Below are 25,853 nucleotides of genomic sequence, written 5' to 3'. Positions count from 1 at the left end.
AATACTACCTGAACACTTTTAATTTCAGTTCATCTTTCAGAAACATACATTGCTTTTCAATTTCAGTGACAAATAGTAAAAATAGCGAATACCATGTGACTCGCCCTGGCCAATTAAGAATCTGTCAATAAGGTGTTATAATTGTGAATAATTATATCATGTATGAAGGTATACTCAAATTTTCTCGGGTCACTGCGCCAAAGTTCCGAAGACTGGATGTGAATAACACATTAGCTCCTGAACTTCATTGCATTACACTTGTATTTATTCACTGAAGAATCAATAAAACCATGAAGTGCTCGGGCAGTTTCAGGCGTACAGCGAGTAAAAGGCAGGGCTGTTTTTGGGTGCTTCAGTGACTAAAGGGTTAATCTTGTTGATAGTGCCCGACCACTGTAGCTGCTTGACCATGCTTGTAAGGGATTTGGGCCAGCGGCATTAAGGACACAAAATTCAATTTCTGCCTTAGAATAAGGCTAGTCGATATAAGCTAGAGTGAGGGATGCCCACCTTCGATGAAGACTTCTTGGGTGGTGCTGAGGGGGCCCACGGCACAGGTATAGATGCCTTCGTCGCTGAGACGCAGGTCCTGGATAACGAGCTCGGAAGCGAGATAGGAGAGCTCCCGGACATAGACACGACTGGCAAAACCTGGATTACAAGCAAAAAACCAAATAATTGCACTTTTCGTAAAAGATTCATCACATTAATATTGCAGAAGAATTGATCTGCTACAGGTTCACTGTATGGGGTATTGGTTGCATATTCTGTACTACTTCTCCTGAATCTTCCTGAGATGAAGTTATCAGCATTGTTTACTATTTAGCACCTGGACGTCATTGTATTACATTTTATTACATTGTATTTTTTTCACTGATAAAAAAGCCATAGAAAGAGTAATAGGCAGGGCTGTTTCGGATGCTACAGTGACTAAAGGGTTAACCAACTGATAGCATCATTGCAGGAAGATTCCAGGTGAGTTGTTCATAATTTTGCACCAGATACCTGATACAATAAGCCATTTGTGGATGAACTTCTCTGTGAGAGTTCCAGACAAGTTGCCGACATTGTATTTCGGGTATAAGTTGCAGGATTCTGAACAACTTCCCCGCAATCTTCCCGCAATGAAACTATCAGTATTGGTGAGTCCAGCAGTTACTAATGAAAATTTCCCCTGGAACATGTCCCAGAAAAATGCAGAGGTTCTTCTGGACAACGTGAATGATTTTATCTGGAACTCGTCCCAGATATGAATTGAGAAGGGCCCTACTTTATCTGGGATCCTAGTGTTGGGACCCCAGTCCGTTGGTTCGTTTTAGTTTTGTTTGTTTTGTCTGTTTTGTTCCCGTTCTCTGTCCTTCCTTGTCACCTCTATGTAAGTTGGGATTGTAAATTTTTTGTCAAAAAAGGAATATCTACATTAAAGACATCTTTTGAATATGCCTCCATAACTGCCCCTCTATCGTTATCTTACCTAATTATTATTCTTGTATTTTATCAAACATCTTTCGTAAACTGACCTTCTATATATTAACCTGAATGTACAGTTTGCAAAATGGAAATAACTGTTGAGATGAATTGAACTAAATTGTATCATGATGAGTGTATAATTCTTTTCACATAGTTTTACACACGTGAAATCAATAAACACACCCAACTTTTTTGAAGACCAGAATATGCAGTTTTATTATCAAATGCCTGCATAAAACAAAAGATTGAAATACTTTTCTTTGATGTTGATGGTTTTGAGATTTGCTTTTGATTTATGAATAAGAGACATGAATTAATGAAACTATACCTTGACCATCAGGGTATATCTGTTGGCCGCTGGGGCCAAGCCACGATGGGTTCCTGTAGCCGGCTCTCTCTGACACTTCACAGACAAATGTGATGTTGTGGCCGATCCGTTGGTTTTGTGTCGGTGGGGGCTGGACACGAATATCAAAGGCTAATGTAGGAAAGTATTTAGATATTATATCAATATCTCTCAAGTAGCAAAGTGAAAATTGAATGATTAAATACTATGCAACCAAATGCAATAATGGAGGAATTAAGGATAGTATATAGAAGTATTCACATAGTGTATCAATATTTCTCAAGTAGCAAAGTGAAAATTGAAAGATAATTAAAAGCTTTGCAACCGAATGAAAGAATGGATGGAATAGAACTTGTATAGAAAAGCATCCATATATTTTTTTTCAATTCTTCTGAAGAAGCAAAGTGAAATGTGACTGATTGATAGCTATGCAACCGAACGCAAGAATGGACAAATATCAAATAAAATTTAAAAAAGAGTAAATTTTACCAAATTTCTCAATTGGCAGAGCTAAAGTTGAATGATGAAAATTGAATAATGAACATTTTCCAACTGAATGAACGAATAGATGGATATCCAATGGTAGGACAGAAAAAAAAAGTACAGATATTTAACTTGAGTGATTATGAGATACCTCACAAAATCCACACTAGATACAAATTTAGGATCTGTAACTATATAGCATTCTATGGAGTATTAATTAAAGCAAAGTTTCACACTGCAATCAATGCAGCAGTAGCTATAAGCCAAGCAATACATCAATGCTTAATATTGCTACTCACACTAATATACCACCAAGGAAAGTTCATGAAGCTTCTTACATTTTACGGGACCAAAAAAGCAAGCACAAAATGTTGGCCACACGCAAGCATTATACATACACAAGCTGAATGTGCCAAACAGCAGATAGACTTTCTTCACGAGTCAGCCATATTAAATTGCAAGCGAGGTAAACCCTTTATTTTAGGAACTTGCAAGTAGAAATGAAAGCAATAAAAGTCATTGCAAAGAAATACCAGTCTGCTCTCATGAATAATGTAAAATTTGTGATTAAACATACCCGAATGTTTTAAGCCACATTAAAAAAAAATTGAAAGCGAGGCATTCAACAGTTTACAATTCATAAAATAGATTCAGGAAACACTATCGAAAATGGCTTCCACGTGAATAAGGTCTACTTAGTGAATTTGTTGACTCTGAATTGGAAAACAAATCTGAAAACTTGGACCCAATCAGAGCTCTTTACAGGATAACCCTATATGATAGCACTGCCCATCAGCTCTCTTCACCACCCTACACAATGTATAACCAGCCTAAGTCACAAGCTACAGTTAGTGAGCGATTCAGTCAGTCAGTCCGTCCAGGGTAGTCCGTCTGTGACAAAGGGGACAATAGTCTGGCCCACTGGGACCAGCAAAACAGGCTCTTCTATGCTTTCAAGCCATGCAGCTTTCAAACCATGCAGTTTTTCAGCCGCCATGCATTTTGTGTTCTTACTTGCCACCTGGCACATGTCGCCACGGTAACCGTCGGCGCACTCGCACCGCCCATTAACGCATGATCCTCCATGCATACAAGGCTGACGACATGAGAAGACTGTTGATTGATTTGGGGTGGGGTGGGGGCAGCGGGTCGGGGCGGGGTTTGAGGGATGGAGGAAATTGGAGGGATGTAGATGTTTTCAGTAATCATGACTTTAGCTTTGAACTCTCCGAGATCAAATTTTTTACTCCTCAATAATTCAATCATGCATTTAACATGTTTAACAAGCGAGTAGCACAAATTGAAATAACCTTTTGCACACATCTGGCTACATTTAATTAATAGGGGAAAATTGCAGTAATAAAATTCTACACAGAGGTTGTCGATCTTTCGGTATTTTGACAACATCGTTCGGTATCAAAAAAAAATTGTCACAATGCAGTATATTTGAAATATAGTCCAAGCCTACTTTCAACCTGGACTCAAAAATTGAATGTCCCTTTCAAAAGTTGATGTCAACTGGATATAGTGAACACTATTCACGATTAAAATATCCGCCACAACATATACACAAGTGCTTGCTATGCCCAATTTCCCACATATCTACAAATAACATTGAATTCAAAGAGAAGCATTTGCTTCGCGAAAGTTTTCAAACCTCCCCCCTCACCTCCCAAATTTTCATAAAAGGGAGAGTGTATATTTCTTTTTGTCCCCTTTAAATCCCCTTCTTTATTACACTGTACAGCCTACTTTTCGGCCTTGTGTCATGCACCGCATACCCTTTCATTTCCAAAACAGGTTTTCTATGGAATTTACGGTCATAATTCCTGTCATTTAAATATATGTTCAACATGTGCAAGAGCCATGTGCATACATGTGCATTCCTTCAAACTAATCTACAACATAATTTTAAAGAAATTGCTACCAAGAACTTTTCTATAGTCAGCAAAAAACATCTTCAACCTAATGAAAAGTTTATTTTGAAAGACAGAAGCATGCTAGAAGAAAGATTTCAGCCAACGATGATCAGCTTTAATTTTTTGCTTTTGACTACGCAGGAGAAGAAATGCAGTACTTTTCAAAACTTTTCCATAAAGCACAGGTTTAACAATTTGCATTTTGTTTTCACAATGGCAAATGACAAGGCAAAGATAATTCACTGAAATACAAAAAGGTAAGAAAATTGATAACCGAAAAAGTAAACTGTTTTACTAAATACATCTTTTTTGTCAACAGAGGGTTAAAAAGAATAGATATGATAATTTCAAATATTAGTTTTTGAAGATCAAACATCTCTGATACAGTTTCTGTGCCTGTTATTATAATAGACAGCTCATGTATGGAAAATAATATTTAGTTATTGTTTGTGTTAATGGTGCTGATATAAAAAATGAATTAAAACATCACTGTAAATATAGACAGGATACATAAATATAACCTTTTGAATACCTAGTTGTGAACATTGGCTATTCAAAAATGTTATATCCTGTTAATACCATGCATATCCATTCCTTACATGTATATCCCAATGACGAAAATCCTCATATCATAAAGAATATCTTGAATACTTTTGGGTACTTGATATTTTATGACTAATTTGCAAATAGGATATTATGAAAATATCAGTACTTGTATTTCTCAATATTCTAGAGACGATTGAAATGTTATAATAGAGATATTGATAGAATTTCTTGAACAATATGAATACTTGACTGTGTACACCGAAAGGCTGATTTGCATATATATTAAAATACAAGTGCTGGTATTCCTCAATATCCTATAAAGAGGATTAAAAAGTATGTCAGATATTGATAGAATATGTTGAACTGTTTCAATACTTAATTGTGCGCATGGATAGACTGATGTGCAAATAAGATATGTAAATATCAGTGTTGCTACTTTTCCAAGATCCTAGACAGAGGATTGAAATATTCCTAAAGATATAGCTACATTATCTTGGATAGATAGAATATCTTTAATATTAATACTTACTGCTGATGTCGACAAAGAATGATGCCCTGTGGGGGCCAACGGAGCATATGTAGGTGCCGCTATCACTAGCCTGGACGTTCATGATGGTGAGAATAGTCTGGTGCACGGTCCGTTGATCAACATGCAACTTGTCTGAGCCACCTAGAAAACAAGACAAGGCAAGCCTTATGAAGATGGTCCTAGATCTATCAATTGACCAATCAACAGCTTAGTTCACATTTCTGCCCATAAATCACGTCACAATTTCCAAAGTGGACTCCAATTGGCTGATGCGCAGGGTCGCATAAATTTACACAGATGTTAGAATGGAGCTAGCATGTGGGCTCCGAACAACGGATGACTACGGGAGAAGAGGGGTTGGGGATTATGTTGCCAGATGCAACATAGTACATCAGGCGTAAAACCTTGACACATACGCGCCATCAACACCAGAGCATAAACTGCCAGTTCTGAGACAATGGGAGCTGGATACTCCCATTGAACAATGCCACTTATATCCTGCTGCAGTCGGCAACCACAAACTCTGAGGCCGTTTGTTCTTTGCATAGTTAAATTGTTGGATCTTGTTACATCTTGGCAAGTTTCTCACTTTGATGAATGTTGTATTGTTTTGCTTTGGGTATAAAGGTTTCCACACAACATACATTGGATGATTAGAGTTCATAAAGTATCATGTATGTCTCCCATAAATATCACAAGATGGTGTGATACATGAAGGTGAGTGTGGTATTACCTTGACCAATTGCAAAGACCCGTTCACTTTCCGGGGTGTACCACTGGGGGTTGGTGTAGGGGCTATCGTCGGGAATCTGACAGGTCAACTGGAGGTCATCTCCTATGACTAGCTGCTGGGGCTGGTCTGGGTCTAGGAGGATCTGGATGTCAAAGCTGGGCGTTGGCACTGCCATGGGGAACATGAAGGGGGGAAAAGCATCAACAACAAAAAAAGGCGGAGAATGCGATTAGAATGAGAATATGAACAGGAATGGGAATAGGTATAAGAATGGGAATGGGACAAGGAATGGGAAGGGGCACAGGAATGCAAATAGGAATTGGAACAGGAAAAGGAATGGAAATAGGAATAGGAACAGGAATATGAATGGGTACAGGAATAGGAATGGAAACAGGAATTGGAAAGGTAATAGGAATGGGAATGGGAAACGGAATGGGAACAGCAATAGGAAAGGAGCAGGAATAGGGATGGGAACAGGAATTGGAATAGGAATGGAAACGGGAATAGAAATAGAATGGGAACAGGAATGGGAGCAAGAACGGGATGGAAATTTAAATGGGAATGGAATTGGAATGGAACAAGAAGGAGAATGAGAATGAGTATAAATTATAGAAATGAGAATGGGAAAAGAAATGAGAAGGTGAACATGAACATAAAACATCAACAACAACAACAACAACAACAAAAAACACAACAAACTACAATAAAATACTGCTTGATTCACACAGCACAGATCCGCCACTTTTGGTGCTTGAGTCAAGCCATTATCTGATTCATTATCTGAAATTTAGTCAGTGTTGGGGCAATGAAGTTTTTTACCTGTTATATGGCAGTACGCTCCGATGTAACCCACAGGACACAGGCACTGACCTCCGAAACAGGTTCCTCCATTCTGACAGGAGGGGGAGCAACCACCATCAGGTGGTACTGGGAGGGGCAAAAGCAAATAATGCAAATCCTGCAAAAATCTTACCTACAAGGTGGATAGTGTACTATTTTTGATATTTAATATCCATTTTCAGTCAAAATTATACAGAAATCATTATTTTCTTCCAGATTTGACTACAAATTGCACTAAGCATTGGCATACAAAAATTGGAAATTCCCAACCATTTGGTAAACGTCTTTAAGCAAATTGCTCCTGGACTTTTTTTTTGTGGTTGAATGAAAGTTCATACTTGGAAAATGTGAACACAAACATCAAGTATTTGTACAAAATGTCCAAAGGTCACAGTAATTTAATTTAGTTCTATTGGTCAAACGCAAGTGAACCCTAACAAAATTTGGTCATGATTGTTGAATGATGTTAAATATTCACTACATACTTGGTTTCATGTCAGGTATAGAATGCCCTCTATAAAAGCTTACCAGGCCCACTGATTCGGATGACAAGAGACGCAACCACGTTGCCCACTACACACTCGTATTTGCCAGCATCAGTTACCGCCACGTTATTGATGACAAGAACAGTGGTTGAAGGTGATGTCTGGCGGACAAACATATGCTGAGATCCACCTGCAATAAATACCTTCAGTTTTATGTTGAACAAAGAAAATTTACACAAGGGGGACTCCAACCCAGGTCCTCCAGAATACTGTTGAAGTACCCAAAAATTGCACTATTTGGCACCCACACGTTGTACGAGTGGTACCAATGCCTTGCACTAGTGGTACCTATACCTTGCACTAGTGGCACCAATACATTGTGCTAGTGGTACCCTTGGGATAGTGGTACCCATAGCTTGAACTGGTGGTACCTATACCCTGCGCCAGTGGTACCCATACACTGTATTAGTGGCACCCACACCTTGCACTAGTGGTACCTTTGGGCTATTGGTATCCACAGCTTGCACTAGTGGTATCCATACCTCGTGATGGTGGTACCATTGGCCTATTGGTAACCATAGCTTGTAGTAGTGGTATCTCTTGCGCTAGCGGTACCATTGGGCTACCTATAGTTATCACTAGAAGTACCCATACCTTGGGCTAGTGGTACCATTTAGCTAGTGGTACCCACACCTTGCACTAGTGGTACGTACATGTACCTTGAGCTATTCAACCCTCACACTGCGCGAGTGGTATCCATACCTTGAGCAAGTGGTACCCATACTTTGCGCTAGTGGTCCCCACACCTTGCGCTTGTGGTACCCATACTTTGCAATTGTGGTGCCCATACCTTGCGATAGTGGTGCCCATACCTTGCGATAGTGGTACCATACCTTGCCATAGTGGTACCCATACCTTGAGCTAGTGGTAACCATACCTTGAGCCGGTGGTCCCAATACCTTGTGCTAGTGGTACCCATACCTTGTGCTAGTGGGTCAACCCTCTGTCCAGCAGGGTTCCTCCAAATGGGTGCATTCCTTGGGTTGCTACTGCCAGTGCTGATGCACTCAAACTGCAAGTTGCCTCCTGGGCGAGGTAGGTCGTTGCCAATCTGCCGTATGTTGACCATCAGTTTTTCAGGCACTATCATAAAGAAAGCCCAATGAACGTATTGTTGAACACTACCAATTTATTATTGCAAGTGTGCATGTGTGTACATCAGGATTTATTTCTTTTTCTAATATCATTGTATTAATTGTAGACAACAATCTATTTTTTTTTTAAATGCCATCAAGAAATATTTCTTCCCTTTTTTGGCCTTCGAACCCATGTATATCAAATCTAGAACCAACATTTCAACATTTTGAACCAGACATTTTGAATGAAAAATGATTAACTTTGATTTTCATGACAGTTGTACTAGTCTATGCATAAAAACTAGATATTATTGAATGAATGGTCGGTATTTTTTAAACTTTTGTTTTAATGACATTTGTACTGGTCTATGCATACAAAACTGCACATTACTGAATGAATGGTAGGCAATGTTAGAAATATCCCAAACAATATTGCGTATTTTCTTATTTGTCTTCAAGGCTCAATTAAGTTTACACTTTGTGAGATAACTGAAATGTAGTTGCATGATTAAGACATGCATTCTGAAAGAAAACATAACAAAGAGTCCCATTATTTTTTGTAAAATCAAATAATTAAAACCAAATAATCAATTAAAAGTGTATTTACAATCTTATAACTAACATAAACAGAACAAATTTTGATCATTTTGTCATCTCTGTGACAGTAAAGTAATATAAAACAACAAAATGAAATTTTGTTTACAGAAAAAATTGAATTTAATAAACACAGGAGAAAGTATAATGTGAATTAGGTGAACAAATATGTTTGTTTACTTCATGAACAAAGTACTCTCTCAGCTCTCATTTCTGCTGCACCAAGGAATGTACAGAATTTTATGAATGGGTGACTGATTAGTGAATGTGTGCCCATAATTTGCATATGCAAATCTACACATCTGCATGCTTCACAGTTGCTACATGTGATATTGCAAAGTCGATTTGTTGAATAATAATTGCCACTTGATATGCACTGTGTGAAGCAATTTTGCATTTGTATTACATTAATTAGATCACAACTTTTGGATTCCTGCCAACTTGGCTACCTGGCAATAAATGAAGAGGACCAGGCGCTAATAGTTGATAAGCATTTTATTAAACAAAGTACGAAAGAAAAAAAGTCTTCAAATATAGCTTCTTTGGTGGAGAACAATTGAAATATTTGGGATATGTCACTGATAATAACGGTAAGTGTTTAGTAGCATACCAGAAAAGAAAATCAGATACATCCGTCATCCAATTGCAAGTAAAAGAAATTTATTAGAATTGTTGTCAATTTTAATGAGATTAATGTTTTTACTGATAATAAAAGTGTAACAACAAAATATGTTAACAGCTTCAAACTGCGAAAGAAGACAAATCAATTTCAAAAGTATTTAAAACTTGTACCTGGGTCTTATTTCCACACTAATGGAGTACAACTGCGAATTTGGGATTTGAGAGTGGGACGCTGGAGGTACAGCAATGCAAGATATTTCAATGTATTTTGTTCAGGTTTTTTCCTTGTACATTCCTGAGGCCTAATGCCTATCCTGCTTCATTTCCCAATCCCATGACACACTTTTGTACCACTTCAGTGTGGAATGAACTGTCTTTCAGTCCAAATAAACTAGATGTAGTCTCAAAACAAAAGAGATAAATTTAGGAATTAGTAGTTTGAATGATTTTTTTTTCATGCACATATGGTAACAAAATAGGCCTCACACTGTCCCCAATAGGCACAACTGGCATCGGAATACCCACAAGGAAAGTGACTGATTATAGTTACGGTAGCATGATGTATAAGGGACATTGAGCAGTTTCTTACAACATCACACTCTATGAGGAGAATTCCAAATGTAAGGTACATGTATTCAAATTTTTTGCCCTGTCCTTTTTTTTTCCTACCGCGAATCACCAATGAAAAAACCTTCTGAGTACTGCCAAACCAACAGAAATTGTCACAAAAATCCTATGAATTTAAAAAGTAACAGAACCGAGTTCAAGGAAGACCCCTTTAAACGGAATGCAAAATTGCCTATAGATGTGCTCACGTAGTATTGGGATGCATGTACATTGACTGATGGGTTAATATTGACAGTGCTTTTGGTGGCAAAATGATGTTGGCTGTTTTGCCAAGAAAATGAAACCATAGCTGTATTAAGGTAGGATTGAAACATTGTTCCCTCAAATTTTATAATTAATACTCAGTAGGGTGTTTTATACACTTACGAAACTACAACAATGTTATGTGCTCCATGAGAATAAAGCACATGATATGACTTATTAAATAAGTAACGATGGAAAAATTAATGAAACTCAATCTGTAGACAAATATATTCCATTTGGGTCACCGGTAACCAGTCATGCCCATAGGATGCAGCACTGAGCCTACTCACAGTCAGCTATGCCAACCTGCTATTTGGCAGAATTTTCCCTGGTACCCCGGAGGGCACATGCACTCTCCGTTAATGCACAGGGCTCCATACATACATGACCTTTGACACAGAGCTAGAGGTTCATACATAAACATGACATGGGTCATACATATTAAACGGGGTAAGGTCACATGTTTTGCATAAATATATGTCCAAAACTGTGGTACTTGGGAAGATAACATAAATACTTTTCCTTTTTGATTAAAATCACATCAAGGATGTTCAAAATCACTGTTAATAAGAGCATTTGAGAAAACTTCTGAAAATCACAACTTATCATTTTAAATTTGATTTCTGCCGAATTTTTTTTATCCTACCTTCAATCAAATTTCTGTGTACAGCCCTGTTTATAACAAATGCACATTTTAATTTAAAACAACGTGAATTCTAATTGTCAAATCTACAACATCCACTCTACTATTAAATAGCAACTATTTCTCACATGCAAACTATACTTCTGCAGACGGGCCTACAAACATGCAAATTTTGACTACTTTTGTGACGGTTGGTCAAACAATTCGTCGACTTTAGGTGTAAATTTGATTTTATTCTACTATGGCATGCTTTGGACTTTCTGATCTAGGGCACTATTTGCCCTATTTGAGTCTTTCTGGGTAGGCTTTGAGCAGCACTACAACTTTGGCAGCTTCAACACTGGTTCGTACTTTCTACGAATAAGTGGTGTAGCCAGGGTTCTCATCCTAGGGGGTGTGTTGGGGGGCTTGAGGTTACAATGGAGGGGTGCCCAAACATTTCATCTGTGCTGAAAGGTAGACAACTTTCTTTCACCGGACACCCGCCCTCCGTAACAACAAATAGTGGGGGTGGGGGGGGGGGGGGCTTGGACACCATCTTTCAAGGGGTGTTGCAATAAACAGCCACTTGCAAAAAAAAAAGAGTTCTGGTAAAGAAAATACATACAAAATCAGTGAAAAGGGACTTTATGTTCTTCCAGCTTTTCATGGTAACTCATAAGTCTGTGCGCCTATGCAGATGCCTAATTTTCAGTGGGGGGGGGGCGACTGGGGGTGCGCGAACGTTTTATGGGGGCATGTGCCCCCCCACGCCCCCCATAGCTACGCTGCGAAGCAAATTTCACATAATGAAACCTTCACTGCGAAATTCACCAGAACGGAATGTCACAAATTTTTTTACCTGGTGTTTGGCAGTAGTGGCCGGTAAATTCCGGAAAGCAGGCGCATATTCCGTCCATGCAGGTGCCTCCATTCTGGCAGCTTGGTCGACACTCGGGGCCTGAAACAAGACGGATATCAAAAAGCATGCATTGCTCAAGAAGCCGTATTCTTTAGCGAAGGAGAGCTCTGTTATAATGCCATCAAGTAATTGATGTTAGCTTAAATATTGCCACAGCTCAAAAACTACATTTGTAGAAGTTACTACACTGCTTCAATAAACAGTTCATAAGATGGAATTTGCGTCGGGGTGGTGTGAATTCATTATTGGGTTTTGCCCAGTTTGTGAATTTTTTTCTCACATGTATTCGGGACAACACCGAACAGTGTTCATAAAATACATCCGTGAATGCCAAAACAGGATAATGAATTTTATAAAAAAAGAGGATTTTTCTAGTGTTTGTAAAAAGAAAATTGTATAGTTATATCGCCCATATTTTCTCAAAAATAATGTGGTTCTATGAAGTGGAAAATACTGCTTATTTTATGCAACATTAAATGTGACTAGCTAAATACCAGTCTGAAGCAATATATACCCACTTAATGACATGTTTTGCAGGTACTCTGGGTTTTTTTTTTTTTGCCTAGCAAATATATTCCGTTCTTACAAAATTGATGTGCTTAGCCCGGCTCAACAAAATTTACCGTGGATTGCAGAGTTGCAATGACTCGAATCAATGACTTGAATCGAGTCTGACTCGAGTTGCAAGTTTTCAGTGACTCAACTCGACTGATGTCATATTATCTAGCAAAAAATTACTCGACTTGAGGTGCTGCGAGTAAATGACCCAACTGGAGTTCAGCCTCTGATCACAAGACTCAACTTGATTTGAGCACGGATCCTACACACAAGGATTAACAACTCTGCCAAACTCCTGGTTAGATGCGTGATAACAGCTCGTACAGGTGGCAATTACCATGAATACTTGTCAACAAAGACCCAGACAGCTTTACCGCTTCACTGCGCATCCCTTCACCCTATAACTGCCCCAACACTATGGTTTTATAGATTCTTCATGGAATAAGTACAAAGCAATACAATGTAGTTCAGGTTACAGTTAACTCTCCGCATATGGAAAATCAATACAGTACCTCAATATTGCACCTAACAGACATGACATCCTGGAAATGGAGCGACTTTGTCTTGCGAATCCTAAATATTGTCCAAAATACAATATAAAACCTCGCACATCTTTTTAAAGTTCTATGAACAGCCTACCACTAATTTCCAGCGAGAAGTTTGCCATGACCGGCCCCACCATGCACACGTAGATGCCGGCGTCATCGTAAGACACGCTGTTGATGAACAAAGTGGTGGCAGTCGAAGTCAACGCTTCTTCTGATAAACGGGCAGTTGTGCCATCTACACCTGGAAAAAAAGAAGAAGTAGGATGCTCTTCCAATCAAGTAATCGAGACAAATTCCAACACACAGTCATTACAAAGTCAATGTCGAGTGGAAATGGCTGAAGTCAAGTGACAAACTATTCAAATGAACTCTGACAAAGGTATTCCAGTAACAAGAAAGATAATTCTAAAAGAGACGAGAGTTTTGGTTCTGTCGTAGACGATGACCCTATAGATCTCAGATATCTGAACACAGATTTATCCAGGGATTGCATTGCGGGACTAGGGCCCGGCTGACGGGAGTTTCAGCAGAAATTCCTCCGCACTATAGAAAATGGGTGCAAAATTGTTTCAAGTTTCTCATCAAGTATTTGGGATACAGACTTCTGGCTTGTATCATTTTGTAGCCACACTATCCAGCTCTTCATTCCTGTATAACTTGCAGGAAATGTACTACTACAAAGAATATAGCCAGCTGTATCAAAGGTTATTTAGTCCATTGACCTCACATTTGTTGAATGCTGTAGACGTACTATTCAACTCTCTATCATACAAAATATCTGGCAGTTTCTAGTCAGAAGGTACCCCAAAGTCGAGATATAGCGAGTCATGTCAGAGTGGCTGAGGCCCGGTGACAGGCAGTCCCATAGAAAATCCTGCATGCAAAGAATCATGGCCAAACATGTATTGTGTATGTCCAATTTTCTCCACTTATATTTGGTCTAAGGAGCTCAAACGTGTTTGAGAATGTAGCCACACTATCCAGCTCTCCATCCATGTAAAAATGACTGGCAATTCACGTCAAAGCTACCCAGAATTTGAGATCTAGCAAGTCATGTCTAGGTGGGCTGAGGCCCATTGACAGCCATTCGCATGGAAATTCATACACACTATAGAAACAAGCAAACAAATGAGCCGGCAAATTTAAATTTCTACCAAAAAGAAAAACAGGAAAAAATAAGTGCAAATGAACTAACCAAGAGCATTCCTTCGGGCTATGGGTTGTCCTCCTGGAGCCTTCCAAGTTGGGTTCAAAAACGGAGTTGGGCCGAGGATGATACAAGTGAAAGCAATGTCCTCTCCGATTCTGGGTACTCCGGGACGGATGGGAATGATCTGAATCCTTATGTTCTGAGGACCTGAAAATATGAGAAAAGAAATGGTATTACAAAATGAAATGCATGATTGAAGTATGGTGTCTTGCTTATATGTGGGTTCAAATCCAGGAGAGGATCACCTTGTGTTCTTGGGCAAGGTACTTTACCAAAATTGTCTTTTGCAACCCAGGAGCTAAAATGAGAACCTGAAAGGGTAAATACCTGCATAAAAGGTAATGTCACTTCCTGGCATGATAAGATCTAGGGAAGCTGTTGGCCACATTTTTATAAACAAATATAATTACCTTCAACTTGGCAAGCAGTGCCTGAGTAGCCCTCTGGACACCGGCACACGCCACTGATGCACGTGCCCCCATTCTGGCATTCCTCTCGACACGGCAACTCTAAAGGAAACACAAATAATCAAAATACCTGCTATGGCTTTTCAAACTTAAATCTCTAAGCCTACAAAGAAACAGTTTTGTTTTCATGGGTTTTTCAACACAACAGTATCTATGAAATGCTCCTTATTAGAGACTTTCCTGATTGAGAGGACAGTGAAACTTTGATGACTGCATAACCCTTCTATGTCTGTCCACTGTATCTTTTGGGGGGTAAGGTTATTAAAAATGCACTTAAACTTTGTGGGATAAGCCTAGAGTAATTATCCACAAAATAGCCCTCACAGTTAATTTCAATTCACAACCTGTGTATCAAGTCACAAGAGAAATTAGTCTGTCAATCAGTAATTCGGTCAGTCAGTGAAATAGGTATGAAGAGGAAAACAGTCTGATCGGTGAGACCCACCAAAAACAAAAAAAGTGCATAATAGGCACACCAAATGATCAGGACAACCATAAGGGTGCAGTATTAAATAGGCCAAAAATTCATCCATCTGCCGAGCTCATAAATAAAAGCTATATATTCACATTATTCTATATTTACAGTAATGAGAACCATGGAATTAGGGGATTGAAGCTATCTAGCACTGCACCTCTGGCCTGGATTTAGGGCTTCCAACTCTGAGCATTTTTTAAGCAATGGAGTCCGAAAGTGTCACTATATTCAGCTATGTTGTGGATGGCTCCTTTTTCAAAATGGCTACTTTTCCACTGAGTTTGGGAAATATTCGTTTTAGGGATGGTCTTCTTTGGGTAAGAATACCTCAAAAAGTCATTGATTGACCCACCAAAAGTGAATGGAAAATGAAACATGACATGTTGATCATCATTTTTCTGTGCAGCCTGAACTCTGGTGAAAGTTCCGAGTATTTTTAAAAGAATTTTGAGGTATGAGGATATATCACCGGTCTCTAAATCTATGGGAAGATATTTGGCGCTTGGGTGCACCCCTAGTGTATTTACACAGGGCTTGTTTGTTTGGTGCAAATCTGGATTGCGATTGATGATCCGACATGTTGATAGCTGTTCTGGATCACGTGTTAATGGATGCTGCTCACGTGGTGATTTTGCAAGATGAAAGAGAAAAAGTGAGATTGTTTTGTAGATTTAAATCATCAAATGAGCTTTTGTGACAAAAGTACTCATAATTCTTTTAGAATGTATTTTCCTTATTAAAAATAATACAAGTTTGAGTTACTTTTTCTGGAAATATTAGATAGCTTATCATAAAAAAGTCCTTTTGCCTACAAAATCTGAAGCAGTCCACATTTGCCTAGTGTGTTCATGTGTATTAGGATAGACGAGCGAGAGTGGTGCTGTTTGTTTTGGCACGGCGCTGGATCACATGATCTCGATCAGGATCAGGAATGAAACAAACAGGCCAACAGTGTCCACAGATGGTAGTTGGAAACCACATAAAATTCAAGGCCTGCACTGTCAAGTAAAAGAAACAAAGTTTCAGAATGTGATTTACCCTGGACTTGTATTTTGAAGGTAGCGATGACCGGGCCAACATCGCAGATATAGGAGCCCGCATCTGTTGATTCTATGCCCTGGATGGTAAGTTGGGTTGCTGAGGGACTGACATATGAGGTGAACACATGAGCTGTACCACCTGGGGGGAAAATGGACGATAATACAGACATAAGACAAACAAAGTTGACAATATTGAGTCCTTTAAACCTCTGTACTGATGACATCTCACGTTTACACGTGTGCTTCCTTATGGGAGCCTGTGGGGACGACGGTTTCATAGCCTCCTAAAAAGGCAACCTAGTAAACAAAGTGTGACGTTATCAGTACAGAGACTTCTTCTGTTGAGGTCCACGGGCCAATAAATTGTGCTATCTGACTCACTGAACATTCAGCCTTAGTATTCACTATGGACTGGGATAATGAAAGTTGTTCGGAGGTTGTATGTGATTTGAGCCCAGTATGTGATTATGCACTTTCGTCAGACGGCCAATTTAGGCGATATCATGAGTTATACAATGTCGACTTGGCCGGAGTTTACTGTATGTCCATTTGAAAAAAAAAAGGAAAAGTTTCCAATTTTATGAAATTTTAAAGCCTTATAACAATAAAACAGCTGTTTCTAAACTCAAATTTTATTTAGGGCAGCCAGGAGAGAGATTGTGTTTTATCGCATTTTTGAAATGAACTATCATACCTTCTGACAGAGGCAGTATTTCTGTGTTCTCTCTACGCCATCTTGGTCGGATGTCTGGTATCTCACCCGTGATCTGACACAGGAAACTGATGGTCCGCCCTATCTCTGGAATCACCTCCCCAACTGGGTGGAGCTTCATGCTGAAACCTGATGAATATTCAACATTTTTCTTGATACATAAACTATGGATTCAGTGATGTCTATTTTCATTGTTGCTTGAAAAAAATGGGATCCTTGATGAACAGATTACAGAAACAATCAAGACATGCTGGACAGGGGAACAGATAGAGTTTGGGTCAGGAAAAGGGTGGAGCTTCACACTGAAACATGAATATTCAACACCATGAATATTAAAAATTTGAATTAAGTGATATCTATATCAGATACATCTCCAGGATGACTGGGTCCTTGCAATACTTACAACAAAATAGAGACAATACGAAGGGAATTATTTGGGAATAACATCCAAATCTACTAGTCTTGGGACTGGTCATCTTGACTTGAGAATTGATGACTTCTGATTGACTTGAGAGGACTAGTGGTGACTTTTAAGAACTTCTGGGGACTTGTGAGGACATGTGAGGACTTGTGAGTAATTGTGCAGACTGGCCAGGATTGTGAAGACTTGTAAAGACTTGTAAAGACTTGTGAGGACTTGAGAGGACTTGTGAGGATTTGAGAGGACTCGAGAGGACTTGTGAGGGCTTGGGAGGGATTGTGAGGATTTGTGGGAATTTGTGAGGACTTGTGGGGACTTGGGAGGTTTTGTGAGGACTTGTGGGGACTTACAAGGACTTGTGGGACTTATCATGAGTTGTTAGGATTTGTGGGGACTTGTGAGGACTTGTGGGGACTTTCAGGGACTTGTGATGGACTCAGCTACAACACTGCAAATCTATACCTGGTGTCTCGCATCTTGAACCTAGGAATCCCGTGGGACACCGGCAGGCCCCATTCAGGCAGACTCCGTCATTGACGCAAGGCTGCAAGCAGGTGACCACTGGTGTCAGGCACTGGGGACCAGTAAAGGTTCGCGGACACTCGCACACACCATTAGTGCAATGACCGCCGTTCTGGCATGGTAACTGGCAGGAGGGCACTGAAAAATAAACCAAACAGAATTTACTAACAGAACACAGGCATTTTCTGCTTTTACAGTTTATTAAGAAATCATGCCTTGTCGTATGGGCAAATACAAATGACAAATTGCAAATTACAATGGACAATTTTGCTTTCATGATAAATATGCACAGCTTCAAGTCAATCTAATTTGAAAGATGTCCAATTTAGATGTCAAAGTGGGGGGAAAAAATACAATATTTTTCAAAACTAAAATCAATTGATGACATCAGGGCCCAATTTCTTGGCCCTGTTTACTGTTAGCGAAAAATCCCTGCTTACTGCAGCAGAAAATTCTGTGCTTACAGTAAGTGTATTTCACAGGTTAGTGATGACTTTTGGCTTGTGCGCATGCGTACATCCTGTAACTAAGCATTCTGTGCTTACAGGGTTAGCACATAATTTTTCTGCTAGCATGGTTAGCACAAAATGGTGATCGTCAGCACGAAATTCTGTGGTTTGCACAGCCATGAAATTGGGCCCAGGTTACTTTTGTAGTTTGTGCTTTAGAAACATTTCCTTTGTACCCAGCAAGTTTCATGATGATCAGACCTAATGACAATTCCATTACTTGAATTTCTAGATAATAGGCTTTGAAAAAAGCATTTTTAATTTGACACAATGTGCCGTCTTTCCAATACATGATGTAACTTGTCAATGCACAAATTATAATAGGGTCTTCGTCTGTGCCAAGTTTTACTTAAATATGAGTCGTTAAAATGTCTAAAGTGATGGTAAGGGGACAAAATGTGTACAAAGTCGACTGGATTTGAGACAGAAAAAACTAGAAATCTATGTCTATTTATCAGCAGAGCAAAGGACTTTTTCGGAATTTTAAATTAATCAGACCTCAGTATAAAACAACAGGCCCAATGTAGCAAGTGTACATTATCTTTCTTTGTACATAATATTAGTGGTTAATCCAAGTTATTTATTAGGATGTTGAATAATTTATCAACTATTTGAATATTTGAATATTCAGCAAGGCCGCCTCAGCACTTATTTTGCAAAGTAATGATGACTGAGTTGGTGAGAGGCCAAATGTAGCAAAAGTACATTTTCAACTTTATCCATGCAACAAGTATTTGAATATTGAATATTCAAATAATAATATGAATATTCAGTGAAGCCCTACTCACTTTGGACAGTGATGATGACGGAGTTGGTGAGAGGCCCGATATAGCAGGTGTACATTCCACTATCTTCCAGCATCAGGTCTCGGATGATGAGGCGAGTTGAGCGACTGTCGATGTACTCAACCCCAAGTCGGCCGATGCTGCCAACTGCCGAAAATTTAAAACAAAAGGAAATTTAAGAGAAAATTGTAATTCAAGTATACAGAGTTTCCAGAGGCATCCATACTTGTATTCCAAGCAAGAGTTCTCTAATGATGAGGGGAGAGAAGCAAATAGTGACAAAGTGTCTTGCCCAAGGACACACACACCACAATCCAGGTTGGAAGGGAACCCACTACTTACAGAATTTCCCACAGATCTTGATTTTAATGCTCCAGACCGTGAGGCCACAGGGCTTCACAGCACCACATCGTATTAATTTACAGCTCACTTCTGTAAGCTTCGTGGTTAACTTGTTAATTAGATATCTGCACAAGTAAGCAGGCGGTCATAAATTCTAGTCCAAAACAACAATGAAAAATTCCATCAAGAAAGAAAAGAGAAAAGACTGAGTACCATACGGGTAGTTTCTTCACATTATATGTTGGCCTCCTGTTAAAACTTCCCTGCAGAGTCCTATTGAGGAGAACCTACCAAGTACCAAGTTTTATACTTCTACTCTGCCAACACGATTTATCTTTTCATGCTGTATCCAACTAAAATTCATGTCTCCTGTATGGTAATGGACTCAACCTGCTCTATGTATGATCATAGTTCTGGATGGCATGGCTCTTTTGGGCTGGGGTAAGATGTGAAGATAAAAATTGTGTTGTTTATATCGAACTGAAACTCCCATCTCACCCTGTTGGTAATGGACTCACCCTGCTCTATAGGTGCTATCAGTGTTCCGGATGGCGCGGCCCATTCTGGCCAAGGTATGCGTAGAAAAACATTATGGGCTTTATATTGTAACTAAAGCCCCCCCCCCCCTCCTGTCTTACCCTTATTAGGAATGAACTCACCCTGCTCTATTGGTGCAATCAGTGTTCCGGACGGCGCGGCCCATTCTGGCCGGGCTAGGCGACGCAGGCTTTCTATCTCACACAGGTAAGTGATTTCATGGGCGCCAGTCACAAGGATTGGGTTGCTGGGTGGAGTGATGGTGATGGTGTAGTCTGCTCCAACTAATACATTAAGTAGAAAAAACAAAGCACCTCATTTAGCCTGTGTGAAGCAAATATTTTCTCAACAACAAGGCATGAAATGCAGCTGTGGCAAACCACAAAAATTGTTTTATACTGATGTGGACTCCACACACAACAGTTCCACAGAGAAATTTAGGGGAAACCACTCACCTGATGGGTCAACACTCAATTAACCCTAACTTCCTAGCATGATTTACTAGAAACCATGCCCATCTTGGCAAATTCCAACACCATATGGGAAACTGCAAACACATATTTCTGACTTTGATTCTGGAGGTGTGCCAACCCAATATAAAAGACTGTCAGTTTAGGGGTACTGTACCCATTCTGACAGATTCCAACAAAACATGCCGTTGGGGTTTAATGGGTTGAGTTCTGTCAGGGTTAAAGACACTACAGGTTTGCCTATGTATTGAATAAAATTATCCACACCTTCTTCCTTGTGCCTTCTGTGCCTGCTAATATGAACCAGACTGCGCACATCTGTGTCCCCCATGGGTGGTTACGAAGCAAGATCTACTGTCCATAGTACATTAGGGCTTAGCTGCATGGTTAATATCTAGATGCCATATATTTCTATTTGTATCTGTTGTCAGGGGAAAGTTATAACTTTGCATAAAGGCACTGACAATTGTTGTCCTGTTTGTTGGCCATCCCTCCCAACTCTCCCTCTATAACCATTGAAGGGGTACTAGTGCACTGAGTCCATGTGGTTAACCCTCCTACTCTCACATACATTCTGTGCCAAGTTGTTATTGCAGTCAAATTGACTGTTTCCAACAGTTAAGAGCTCCTAGTCCACAAAAAGCATGATTAACTGGATGTGACTGATTATGTAACTTGATACATATATGCTTTGACTGTAGGTGATTGATAAGACGACTGTGCCCAGCAGTTGCCTGTTTTAGTCTGTAGACTCAATTTGACTATTAGAGTGCTTGCTTGAAATCTCATCTGACTGTTGGTGACTAGCCTGTGTAAAAGGTATGGCTTGGGATGAAGATGGAATTTTGACTGTGTGTGACTGTTCAAACAGTAGCAGGGTTCATAAAAAATTAATACAATGTAATACAAAGTAATACAGGTGTTAATGTCTTAGTGTCAATCGGTACCTACTTCTGATCTCACAACGAGGGCCAGCGAACTCCTGGGGGCACTCGCACTCCCGGCCCAAGCACAGGCCCATGTTCTCGCAGACCACCTCGCAGGTTGGCGGCTGCTCCACCCCTACGTTGAAGAACCCTTGTAAAGGCCCGATGCTGCAGGTGTACAGGCCGGTGTCTGTGGACCGGATACTGTTGATGACTAGATTGGTGGCTGTTTGAGTCAGGTACTGTACGCCGACACGCTGATCCGAAGCTGGTGGTAAAAAATGTAGATGCTATGAATGTTTCATTATAGCTCCAGAAACCTCCAAAGCTATTTATCCCTTTATCTTCAAGCAAACTTGAATCCTAGAAACTGATTGGTCAATCCATGGTGACTACAGTGTGATATTATACATAATAGCACGGTCGATATCGCACTCTGCGTATCATGTATCACGCTATTCCAAGATGCGTAGTACATGGGTAAACTCACTAGTCACTGCATTTATAAAATCAAACCTCCCAACCTATTACTCTCTGCTGAAATAAAATGCCCAAGCATGTTTTGTTTCACTGATACAATAGGGAATAAATACAATGTAGCACAGTTTGTAATGGGTTCAAACCATGCGATATGGAATCTTCATTTCTTCTCTGTTACTGCATTTCTCAGAATCTTTCCCTTAAATTAATATTATCCACATAAACAATTTGAAGGAGAAACACCGTAAAAAGGACACCAATGGATTCGAACCAGGGATCTTTAGATCCATTGTTAATCTCACTATCCACCTCGCTATTGTGGTAGCTCAATGACATCCGTCCTTAAAAATACTAGGGAATGTAGCCTAAATTCTACAAGAATGGTGTGGACATCAATGTTCCTTTTTTTCATGAATAAACATGAGTTTCCCATTGAAACTAAGGGTCTATTCATGAAAATGGATTCAACAATCTACATAATAAAAACAACTTTGTACGCCTCACCTATGACAAATTCAGGGATGACAGTGCCATCCGGTGTCTGCCACTGTGGTGGGTCGAACTGGTCCGTGCCTATTATCTCGCAGGTGACGCGCAAGTGGTCGCCTACGTTGGGAAGCTCTTGCATGTTGGGCGTTACACGAATGGTCAGCCGTTGCTGCTCTGTAAGAGAAAAACAAACCACAAGCAAACCAATTTTAAATGTAAATATGTAATGTAAATAGGTCATCATTTTATAGTATTCCTTAACAAGTTCTAGTTGAGTCAAATTTAATATCATGTAACAAGTAACATGAATAGATAATAATATTGGAAAGCCTTTCTAGTTAGAGGGAAAGTGTGGCCTAGTGGTAAGGCTTTGAGATTCATGATCAGAGGGTTCGAATCCAGCTGCTGGTCATATGTTGTGTCCTTGGGCAAGCCACTCCACCCCAACTTGCCTCTCTCCACCCAGGAGTATAAATGAGTACTGCCATCTTCCAGGGAGTATTCTCAGTTGTTTAATGCCAAGGAAACAATTTTGTGTCACAATTTCATGACAGACTTTATTTTTTATTTTATTTTCATTTTCTAGACGGAGGTCATTACTTAAGAGTTAAAAAGCTTCTAACTTCAGACTGACTTTGATGGACCTCAGAGGACTTATAAGGACTACAAATCTACGAGTAAAAGAAAACAATATTTAAAACAACCAAGCCAGTTAAATGTCATTTGTGTAAAATGTTCAATGGCCCCAAACATCAGCATACCTTTCATGCTGACCGTGAAAACATATTCTCAAAAAAGGCAATTTCTCACTTGAGAGAGCCTGGCACAATACAAATAAAAATGTATTTCACGAAAAAATATCACAGTAGGAACAAAGGCATGCTTTTAATTTACAAATGGCATATTGAAACTAACACTTACAAAATAATGATACCAATAATGCGGTGCTTATATAGCGTTCTGTACCAAAGGTCTCAAAGCACTTTACAAATAAACCCAGTTCATCAGGCCATGAGACCATTTTCTGCAACAGCTCGAGATCAACGCAAACTGGTCTTCACCTTCACAGGTACCCATTCATACTCCAGGGTGGAGGGAGGCAATTGTAGTAAAGTGTCTTGCCCAAGAACGCAATCATCATGTTCGCTGTCAGGTTTCAAACCCAATGTACCATGACACAATCGAACACAATGTAGGTTCTGGACCACAAGCTATTTTTTTTAATCAATAACAGGACAGACTACCAGTGATCTTTAGCTGCTTACCTCTGTCCTGGCAGTGGTTGCCAGTGAAGCCAGTTGGACACAGGCACACCCCGTCGTCACAGGTTCCACCGTTTTGGCAAACTGGCGAACAGGGAAGCTCTAGAATTGAGGAAAAATAACCAATAAAGGGTCGGATGAATAAATTCAAGACTTCATCTAACCGATCTCATTAGGCCCTAGGTTGTAGATTTCAGTTTTTTTTTAAATGGCATAGCTCAAATCATGCCTGCTACATTGCACGAGATATCTAACAAGTCTTCACACTTTTTCGTACAATTGCCCAATGTATATAATGCTGTGACTCCTGCAACAAACTAATGGCATATTGTAGGCAGTTATTTTAGGTGGCATATGTTACAGAATACAAATCTAAAAATAAATAATTGACAATTCAACAGACAAGTCGTGAAGCACATGCAATATCCTTCAGGTTAATAAAACTTTTCTGCTAGATTTAACGCAACTTTTTAGCTAGAAGCATTGCCTTAAAATTGGTTTTTGAAAAGCCAGATCAACTCATGTATGTGATTACTGTATATGATTCATGGAACATGGAAAATGGAGCAATGTTTATGAGGATTGGACGCATGGGCGTCGCCAGGATTTTTTCTAGAGGGGGGCAAAACAATTTTTTTGCCAAAAATGCTTGCATTTCTCAACATATTCTCAATTTATCAGTTTTAGAGGGGGGCAGGGACATGTTGCCCCCCCCCCCAACATTAAATTTACACCACTTTGTCTTCGCCCCTCTTTTTCTTTTATTTTTTCTCTTTTTTTTTTCTTCTTCTTTTTTTTTTTTTTTTTCCTTTCGGGGGGGGGGGGGGGGGGGGGCAAGTGCCCCCCCTTGCCCCCTCCTCGCTACGCCCATGATTGGACGTAAAAATTCACAATGAACGTTGAAACACGTAATACACATTGGATCTATAATCACACAGTACACAATACAAATCCATTGTTTGCAATTGCATGATCAAATGTGAATACCGGAAACGAGTTTCCCTGCCAGGGTCTACTATTGTATCCAGGTTGAGAGCATACCCTGGGAACGAGGTTGGGAACTTTTCCATTTCAATAGGCCTTTTCACATTAGACAAATCTCGGGGTAGACATGCAGTGTTTCACACTTGAAAATTTTCAACCCTGCGTCAACCCTCCCGAGATTGAATTCGCCGCGGGTTGAATTCAACCCTGCTCCAGACCAAGTTTGTGATTTTCAAACCGGGTTGAAGTTCTCACCTAGGTTCAAAACAGTAGAAACCGATGGAAATAAGCTCAATTTGTACAAAACAAGTGTGAAATGATGCAGGGAAAATTGCAACCCGGAGCGGCACTAGCTGGGTTTGCCCAGGGTTGAGTTCACCCCAGGTAGAGGAGCTCCAGTGTGATAAGGCCTCGTGGTTCTGTGGCATAGCTGCCAACATTTCAAAATCCCAATTAGTAATCAACCCGCGCGGTCATTTTCAACTTCTCGTTTTATCGAAAGCTTTACCAACATCGAGTACAGGTACATGGTTTACATGTACACATACATGTGCATACCCTTCTTGTTGTAAATAATAATGTACTGTAGGCCAAAAGATAATTAAAAAAAAAAAAATTAAAAAATTAAAAAAAAAAATTTTTTTTTTTTTTTAATAAATTTTGTTTTAATGTCTGTATTTGTTTGTTGAAGTCAAATAAATAATAAAATCAATAACATGTGCGCATATTTTTTTGGAGATGCATGCTATCGATGTTGAGTTTCGAGTTCGTATCATGTTTTTACACACAATGATCTATGGCCACCGTATGCAATAGAAATATCCCGCCAACATACCTTGCAAACGCAAGCTGATTTTATCTTTTCTGTCCGTTTTGACAAACTCAAACTCTATTACCAATTATTCCAACCATACTCTTATTAAATTCCATGATTAAAATCTCGCACTGATGGGTCTCATCCCGGCAATAAGCGACTAAATGTGCTCACGATCGTCACTGA

At 39.5% G+C, this 25,853-nt stretch overlaps 1 protein-coding gene across 3 annotated transcripts in view; it reads right to left on the bottom strand.

Annotated features, from left to right (window-relative positions):
* Positions 1 to 25,853, bottom strand: part of LOC119732952 — a 243,974-nt gene that overhangs the window by 114,537 nt on the left and 103,584 nt on the right. For 2 of the 3 annotated variants that reach the window (XR_005271660.1, XM_038206534.1), the window contains exons 86-105: positions 23,873 to 23,971; positions 22,623 to 22,781; positions 21,664 to 21,906; positions 20,365 to 20,526; positions 19,367 to 19,510; positions 18,010 to 18,207; positions 17,109 to 17,255; positions 16,413 to 16,553; positions 14,843 to 14,941; positions 14,418 to 14,579; positions 13,314 to 13,463; positions 12,057 to 12,155; positions 10,879 to 10,974; positions 8,333 to 8,494; positions 7,395 to 7,541; positions 6,846 to 6,953; positions 6,027 to 6,194; positions 5,294 to 5,434; positions 1,799 to 1,948; positions 511 to 651 (exon numbers count right to left, since the gene is read on the bottom strand). Coding sequence is in view for 2 of the 3 variants with exons in the window: in XM_038206534.1 (XP_038062462.1) it covers positions 511 to 651; positions 1,799 to 1,948; positions 5,294 to 5,434; positions 6,027 to 6,194; positions 6,846 to 6,953; positions 7,395 to 7,541; positions 8,333 to 8,494; positions 10,879 to 10,974; positions 12,057 to 12,155; positions 13,314 to 13,463; positions 14,418 to 14,579; positions 14,843 to 14,941; positions 16,413 to 16,553; positions 17,109 to 17,255; positions 18,010 to 18,207; positions 19,367 to 19,510; positions 20,365 to 20,526; positions 21,664 to 21,906; positions 22,623 to 22,781; positions 23,873 to 23,971 (2,916 nt within the window). In the remaining variant the exon portion in view is untranslated. The remainder of the gene's footprint in view (positions 1 to 510; positions 652 to 1,798; positions 1,949 to 5,293; positions 5,435 to 6,026; positions 6,195 to 6,845; positions 6,954 to 7,394; positions 7,542 to 8,332; positions 8,495 to 10,878; positions 10,975 to 12,056; positions 12,156 to 13,313; positions 13,464 to 14,417; positions 14,580 to 14,842; positions 14,942 to 16,412; positions 16,554 to 17,108; positions 17,256 to 18,009; positions 18,208 to 19,366; positions 19,511 to 20,364; positions 20,527 to 21,663; positions 21,907 to 22,622; positions 22,782 to 23,872; positions 23,972 to 25,853) is intronic. The other variant, XM_038206535.1, reaches the window with a different exon arrangement.

The sequence above is a fragment of the Patiria miniata genome, unplaced genomic scaffold, assembly GCF_015706575.1.
Source record: "Patiria miniata isolate m_02_andy unplaced genomic scaffold, ASM1570657v1 HiC_scaffold_25, whole genome shotgun sequence".
Classification (NCBI taxonomy): domain Eukaryota; kingdom Metazoa; phylum Echinodermata; class Asteroidea; order Valvatida; family Asterinidae; genus Patiria; species Patiria miniata.
This window is presented reverse-complemented; position numbering and strand designations above follow the sequence as displayed.